At 46.7% G+C, this 8336-nt stretch overlaps 1 protein-coding gene across 1 annotated transcript; it reads right to left on the reverse strand.

Annotated features, from left to right (window-relative positions):
* Positions 1–1560: 1560 nt before the first annotated feature.
* On the reverse strand, positions 1561–5264 carry PRR23C (proline rich 23C). The gene has a single exon (XM_034957502.3). The coding sequence runs from the start codon at positions 5015–5017 to the stop codon at positions 4226–4228; it is 792 nt and encodes a 263-aa protein (XP_034813393.2). The 5' UTR covers positions 5018–5264; the 3' UTR covers positions 1561–4225.
* Between the last annotated feature and the right edge of the window lie 3072 nt (positions 5265–8336).

Genomic DNA, 8336 nt, shown 5'->3' on the forward strand with positions numbered 1-8336 from the left:
AGTGAGCTGGGCCTGTATACCCTCTAATTGAACAGTTATTGGCATGAATTACCCACAGAGGCTGAGGGTAATTCCTGGAGAACAACTGAATTTAGCTGCTAATACTCCCAGCAGTCTTGATGGGATTGGGACTACGGACAGTCCAGCCCAGTGTCACTACTGCATTGAAATTGGAAGTTGGGCCATGTATGATTACTTGAGGATGGGAACTGTGATTTTTGAGTTGCAAATCATATGAGCTCCATAATGTTTGGCTCTGAGTCTTGACTCCTAGGGAGCAAGAAAGAGGCAAATGTAAAATTCAAATAAGGAGCAGACATGCCTGTAATCCCACTACTTTGGGAGGCCAAGGTAGGAGGATCGCTTGAGCCCAGGAGTTTGAGATCAGCCTGGGCAACAGAGAAGATTCTCTCTACAAAAAATAAAAATATAAAACATTAGCCAGGTGTGGTGGCATGTTCCTGTAGCCCCAGCTACTGGGGAGGCTGAGATGGGAGGATTGCTTGAGCATGAGAGGTCAAGGCTGCAGTGAGCACTGCACTCCAGCCTGAGAGACAGAGTGAGACCCTGTCTCTAAAAAACAAAACAAATTTGGAACAGAAAACGAATGCACATTCAAAATATGTCCACATACCAAATTTTTGCCCAGGGGAAAATCAGTGTCATTAAATGCTATCAAATAATTGGAGATGTTATGCCTGAGGAAATATAATTATTGAGCTAATTAATATAGAATTTAAAATAAGAATGTTTAATTTCTTCTAGAGATAAAGGAGGAGATAACATCCGTGAAACTAGAAAAATTTATATGACATTGATCAGAAGTTGTGAAATAAGAGCATATAGATATTAAAAACCCAAGTAATCAGAAGTCTTAAAAATGAAAAATGCAGTATTTGAAATAAAGTCTTATAAAGAACAATAAATGAATTCTGAAAACAGACAATGACAGATTCAGTTAATTGGAAGAGCGAAAGTGTGCTATGATACAGGATATGAAAATATAGATATTAAGAGATCTGGGAGAGGGCATTGATTAAGCAGCACAATTTCTCTATTAGGAGTTTCAGAGATTGGAGAGAGGTTTAAATGTGCAAGAGATATATATTTTTTGAGATCTTATGGAAGAATTAACTTCCCATCTATAGAAAGTTCACTGAGTTGCAGCTGGCAAAAGTCTACCAACAAACACATCAGGTTTAATGAAACCATAGGGCATCAAAGTCAAGAAAAATACTAGTGTAAGCAGCCTAATCCTGTTAAAGGAATGGCAATGCAAATGACAACTTCTCACCTGCAACAATAAATGTCATGTAAAATAATAGAATTATCTTTAAAGTAGTGAGAGAGTATAGGATTTATTTTAGAATTCCAAACCCAGCTATAATACTACAAGTTTGAAGGTGTAATTTAAATATTTGCAGACATACGAACCCAAGATTTACCACATAAACCACGGCTGAAAGAATTCTTTAAAAGTATACCATGGAAGGAAGACAAATGAGGCCAGAATAAAGGAGTGGAATGCAGGAATAGAAAGTGAGCAAATTAAATGGTAAAGCATGTTGGAAAATCTAAATAATAATTATTGATATTCAACAGAAAAAAAACCTAGCATCTCATTGGCTTTAACTTTATCAGCAATAATTTATTTCATTATAAAAATGAGGCGAACCTGGCAAAATAATGACATTTTAAAATTAGTGCTGTATAAACTATCACAAGGGCCGGGCGCGGTGGCTCACGCCTGTAATCCCAGCACTTTGGGAGGCCGAGGCGGGCGGATCACGAGGTCAGGAGATCGAGACCATCCTGGCTAACACGGTGAAACCCCGTCTCTACTAAAAATACAAAAAATTAGCCGGGCGTGGTAGCGGGCGCCTGTAGTCCCAGCTACTCGGGAGGCTGAGGCAGGAGAATGGCGTGAACCCGGGAGGCGGAGCTTGCAGTGAGCCGAGATCGCGCCACTGCACTCCAGCCTGGGCGACAGAGCGAGACTCCGTCTCAAAAAAAAAAAAAAAAAAAAAAACTATCACAAGAACAGAAAACCAAACACCGCATGCTATCACTCATAAATGGTAGTTGAACAATGAGAACACATGGACACAGGGAGGGAAACATCACAAACTGGGGCCTGTCGGTGGGTGGGGAGATAGGGGAGGGATAACATTAGGAGAAATACCTAGTGTAGATGACGGGTTGATGAGTGCAGGAAACCACCATGGCACATGTATACCTATGTAACAAAACTGCACATTCTGCACATGTACCCCAGAACTTAAAGTATAATAAAAAAAATTAGTGCTGTATATGGTTATGTAAAACAAACAAACTAAACATTCAAAAAAAGGCAAAAAACAAACCAAGGTGGAGTTAGAATCATATAAAATACTGTAGAATAGCAGAAATGCAAAGATACTTAGTAGTTAGAAATTCTATTAGCACAAATCACCACGAGTTGATTAAGAAAGAAATTACAAAAGTCATCTTATGCATACAGAAAAAAAAGTTTCTTAAATTTTTAACATTTAAAACCTTAAATGCACCCTACAGTTACTGCCTTTCTCCTTCCACTTGTGTCTTCTCAAGTCCTCATAAAGCATCCAGTTGTTTTAAATCCCTGAAGCCCAAAGCCTGGTCTCATTAGCGCTCTTGCCAGGTTTCTGTACGTACTCTCGTGGCCCAAAGGTTCCATCTAGCTATTGTATTGTATTATTGTATGCACACAAATAATTAAATGTCAACATTTAAAACAACTTGATAACATCTTTGTAGTAACTTAGGCAAAAACAAAGCAAAAATTCAACAGTTTTTCATGATCTGAAAGACTGAAAATTAACTGCTTCAATAGATTAAGGGTTATCTAACAACCATGTAAAGATCATACTTTATGGTAAAATTTAGAAGCATTAACACAAGGCATAAAACAGGAATGCCCATATTAACCATACTGTTCAACCTGGACTTGAAGTAATGTCCAATATAAAAAAGATTAAAGAAAAATAAGATGTATGAAGCTTGTCAAAAAAGACAATATTCTCATTATTTGGAGATATTGTTTTTATCAATCAATCAATCAATCAATCGAGAATCTACACATACACCATTAAAGAAATTCAGTAATTGCATTTGATACATCAACCTAAGAAACAAATTATTTCCGGCTGGGTGCGATGGCTCGTGCCTGTAATCCCAGCACTTTGGGAGGCTGAGGTGGATGGATCACCTGAAGTCAGGAGTTCGAGACCAGCCTGGCCAACATGGTGAAACCCCGTCTCTACTAAAAATACAAAATTAGTCGTGTGTGGTGGCGCATGCCTGTGATCCCAGCTACCTGGGAGGCTGAGGTGGGAGAATTGCTTGAACCTGGGAGGCAAAGGTTGCAGTGAGCTGAGATTGTGCCATTGCACTCCAGCCTAGGCAACAAGAGCGAAACTCTTGTCTCAAAAAACAAACAAACAAACAACACACACACACATACACACACAGAGTCTTAGAATTATAAGCTTTTCCAGGATAAAATAATTATATTAAAAACATAGAAGAAGAAATGAATGGAAAAGAGCTGGCTCTAAGAATTAGGGGGGAAATAAAGCCCAATAACATAAACAATTTGCTAAACCAATCATGAAAAAAAGGAGGGTACATGATCATTATTCCCAGTTCGGTCTGTTTTGCAAACAACAAACATTTGTCCAGGTACAACTATGAGCAAGATCACCCAAAAGGGCTCAGGCCACCATAGGGAAAAATTCCATGTTGAGAAGGTCGTCATAAACTAGCCCAGAGACTAGGGCCAAAACCCATTAAACAAAATAAATGTAGTAAGTTAACTTGGGAGAAAAGGTGTGCCATGGTAACGTGCTGGGGAAAGGGCGGATTTTTAGAGAAATGTGCTGGAACTGAGGTTTAAAGCAAAACCAGGGGGAATGGAGCTGCCTAGGGGTGACTTCCAAACAAAACAGGCCCGAAGCAGCAATCTCACAGTCTGAAAGTAGACTGTATTTCAACTAGCGTATTTTTATGCTGAGGAGGAGGATCTTTTTTTCCAGACTTTCTAAGTCAGCCACTGATCCAAAATTCTGCAACGCAGCCTGTATCAAAAAAGCATCTATCCGTTATCCACTCTCCGAGATCCTTGTAGGTTGCGCAACATACACACAACGGCTATCAGGAGACAGTCTCCTGGAGCCCAGCAGGGTGGCAAGGGATTGTGGGAGGCAACTCATTCCTGGAACAGGCGTCTTCGGACCTTGCACGGAGGGCGCTCTGGGAGCTCCGGGCGCGCGTGGGGACCTGGACTCGGAGAGGGAGGTAGAGGTTGGAGAGGTGAGCTGGGGACAGGCTCCAGAAGATGGAATTCCAGGTCGAAGATGGGGCGTGGAGACCGTCTCTCTGAACTGGGGTTGGGGGCCAGAGCACAGGGCCCTCGGATGGGGCCCTCCCGGTAGGGGCTGAACATACTTCTAGCGGAGGGGTAGAGCCCAGCGGCTGAGCCGGCTGCGGAGTCCATCCAGAGCTCCGGGAACTCAGAGTCCGCGTCCTCCTCGTAGGCCTCTTCCTCGGCAGCGATCTCTGGGACAGATGCGCAGAAGACTTCCTGCTCGACGACGACGTCTTCCCCGTGAGCGCCCAGGAAAACGTCCACTTCCAGGCCGGCAGACCAGTCGCCCTGCGCTCCTGAGCATTCGTCGACGGAGCTCAGGAGGACCTCGGGGATCACGATGAGGGTGTGTCCACCAAGAGACACTCGCAGGACCGACATTGGCGCGAGCTCCAGCACCAGGTCGACGTCGTCCAGGGGCACACGCAGGGCACAGCCCGCGTCCAGGACCACCATGGAGGTGAGCGCGTCCACGGCCGGGGTCCCCGCCGGGTCTTCCGGGCTGGGCGCCGCGCGGGATTCGGGGCCCGCGGGCTCCTCCAATCGGCTGCGCTTGGCAGGGCCTGGTCCTCCTGGCTGCTGTCCCCCCCAGGGCGCAAGGCAGGCGCTGGGGCTGCAGGGCCGGCTGCCCATCACCTCGACGGCGCTGCGGACGGCGCTCCTGGGCCTGGCAGGGGACGTGAGGGCGGGGGGCTCGGGGCGGCGAAGTCCTCTTTGAGGTAACAGGTGTCAGCAGGACCGCGCGACGCGGGGCGAGTCCTCGGAGCTCTGGGGGCGCCTCCCGGAGATCGGAGTCGATGCTGCTGGGGGAGCCTCGCACGATGGAAACTTGGGGCTTCCTGACGCAGACCCGGATGCGCACTGCAAAGCCAATTATGTTGTAAATGACGGCAGCGGAACCGAAGTCGCAAAATGTCACGCAATCCTCTGCCCCCTGGAGGACCCGCCCTAGAGGCGGAGGTACACCTGCTGCCCAATAGCGGTGGCTGTGGTTGGTCGGTGGCTGTGGTTGGTCGGTCGCTGTGGTTGGTCGGTCACGCTGGGGAAATACTCTTACGGGCCGCTAGGGGGCCGAGCATCTGTGCCGCTCTAGGGCCTGGCTTCCAGTATCAAGTTCTTGTCCTTTGCGTTGACGTCAGACGCGGAGTTGAAGAGCGATTCAGGTTCAAGTAACACTAGTGGAGTGCCAAACCAGGACACCGAATCCTAAACCCATACTCCCAGGCCCCGTCCCGGAAGTGCCCTGCGCGTTGCTATTGACGAATAGTGGCGTGCGTTTTGGGGTTCTCCTATCTTGTACATCGATGTAATATCCTTTTAGGGGCCTTGGAAGGGAGAGTAAAGCTGAGATCCTACGTGACAATGGCAGGTCCTGCATTATCTGTTTATTACGATAGTTGGTACTATAGTAATTACAGTCTTCCCTTGATATCCCTGGAGGATTGGTTCCTGGACTCCCGCATGGATACCAAAATCTACAGATGCTCAAGTCTCATATAAAATGGTGTACATTTGCATATCACTTACATCCTTCCGTGTATTTTAAAGCATCTCTAGAATACTTATAGTACCTAATACAATGTAAATGCTATACCCCTGGTTGCTACACAGAGTTTCATATATATATGGTTTGTTTGTTTCTGAGATGGGGTTTCATTCTGTTGCCCAGGCTGGAGTGCTTTGGTGCAATCTCTGCTCACTGCAACCACCACCTCCTGGGCTCAGGTGATCTTCCCACCTCAGCTTCCTGACAAGCTGGGATTACAGACATGTGCCACCACACTCGGCTAATTTTTGTATTTTTTGTGGAGACGGGGTTTTGCCATATTGCCCAGGCTGGACTCGAACTCCTGGGCTCAAGCATTCCACCCGCCTTGGCCTCCCAAAGTGCTGGGACTACAGGCGTGAGTCACTGTGCCTGACCTTATATGTATGGTTTTTTTTTTTTTTTTTTTTTTTTTGAGACGGAGTCTCGCCCTGTCGCCCAGGTTGGAGTGCAGTGGCAGGATCTCGGCTCACTGCAAGCTCCGCCTCCCGGGTTCACGCCATTCTCCTGCCTCAGCCTCCCGAGTAGCTGGGACTACAGGCACCCGCCATCTCACCCGGCTAATTTTTTTTGTATTTTTAGTAGAGACGGGGTTTCACCGTGTTAGCCAGGATGGTCTCGATCTCCTGACCTTTTGATCCACCTGCATTGGCCTCCCAAAGTGATATATATTTTTTGTTGTGTTATTTTCCTTTTTTTTCCCGAATATTTTTGGTCTTCTGTTGGTTGAATCTGCGAATTCGAAACCCGTGGATCCAGAGGGCCGACTCTATTATACTACAATCAGCTGAAGTATGGTTAACTTTATCTAATTTGACCTCAACTACAGCTCTGAGGTCTATCTGTTTTAGCCCAATTTATGGATGATGAAAATGTCATGCAGAAAGGTTAGCCAACTTGCCCAAGAGCCAGTAACTACCAGAGCGGGGTCTGGCTTGTCCAGCTCCATTTAAGGTGATAGACCTACCCAATGTCAGCGTTTTTGACCTGTGTCAGCTGAAAGGCACCTCTACGTCACGTGTCCAGGCGGTAAAAGGGAAGGTGTAGCTCAACTAGTGTTAATAGGAGAAAATACTCAGCACTGATTTTGGAATAGTAATATTTTCAAGTGCTTACAGGGGACAACAAAGCATTTCCTGACATATTTGCTAAGCATGTGATGATCCCACCTTGGCGGGAACCATTATTACATTTTATCATTCCAAAATATTCTTGGGCATTTAAAAGCAAATCTCATACATGTTATTTATCTCCCTCCCCTTTCTACAAAATTTATTCTTTTTTAGGGTTGCATAGCATTCCTTTGGATAGTCTTTACATTTAAATCAAGTCTCTCTTGCTGGACAGTGGTCTGTCATCACTTGGTGGCACTGTCATCCTCTGGTAGGTTCATGGAAAATGCAGATTATTTGCCCCATCCCAGAGCGACTGAATTACAATTCTTGGAACGTGGGGATTAGGTAATCTATGTGAGCACCTCTAAAAAATTCTATTTTACTCCAAAGTTCAAGATCATTGAACTTGTTTTCATTTCTCAGTTGAGGAGTTCATGAAGCCCGGCGCCTTATGCTTGTGATCAGGGACCTGCTTGTTGGTGTCAGTGTTATGGAGGGAACTCCAACTTTCTGGCTGTGTTCAATGCTTTTCTTAGCACAGCTGGCCCGCTTCGGGTGGATTTCCGGTGGCTGTCCAGTGGTTGCGTGGTGGGGAATTCTCCTGGGATCGAGTGGCCTGAGACTAGGCACTGGCCGGGGTAACCAGGGTCCAGGGCTGTGTTGGATGGTGGCCCTGCTGGGAACCTGTGGTTCCTGCGGACACCTCCCGCCAGGAGAGTGTGGGTGCAGCCAGAACCCGCCTCCAGCTCCTAGGTGAAAGAAACAGCAGCTCAGCGCAAGCATGCAGGCAGAAGGCGGTGGGGGTGGAGCCTGCAGGAAACTGCCTGCTTTGGTCCAGTAGAGTTGTCTAGACCCTTGAACCTTCTTGCAGAGAACAGTGGGGGCACCATTCAGAAGCAAGGGTGGACGTGTCATGATGTATGGGGTAGATGGGCAAGCACAGATTCTGTCAGTATACTGGGAGGGGGTCGGGGCTCGGGGTTCCTGGCTAGGCCTCCAGCTCTGAGCAGGGTGGCGCCTGTGGCTTGAGTGGTGCCACCTCCTGTCTGCTGCTTTCCTGACCTCAGCGGTCTCACCTGAGAGCTCCTCAGTGTCCTGGGCCTTGTGATTTAACCCAACACTCTGCTTGCTCCAAATCCTCCCTGTGAGCTCTCTTTCCAAGTGAATGTGGTCCTGCTCCAGGACAGAAGTAGTTAGCGGGGGTCCTGGAGCAGACACATCTGGTTTTCTCTCCTGGCCAGCCACAGTCTGATTGGGTGATCATGGGCAAGTCACTTCACCTCTCCTAAAC

The sequence above is a fragment of the Pan paniscus genome, chromosome 2 (assembly GCF_029289425.2).
Source record: "Pan paniscus chromosome 2, NHGRI_mPanPan1-v2.0_pri, whole genome shotgun sequence".
NCBI classification, from domain to species: Eukaryota; Metazoa; Chordata; class Mammalia; order Primates; family Hominidae; genus Pan; species Pan paniscus.

Bases quoted from the DNA above. Each gene is read 5' to 3' on its own strand.
- PRR23C (XM_034957502.3), bottom strand. From the start codon at position 5,017: ATGGGCAGCCGGCCCTGCAGCCCCAGCGCCTGCCTTGCGCCCTGGGGG.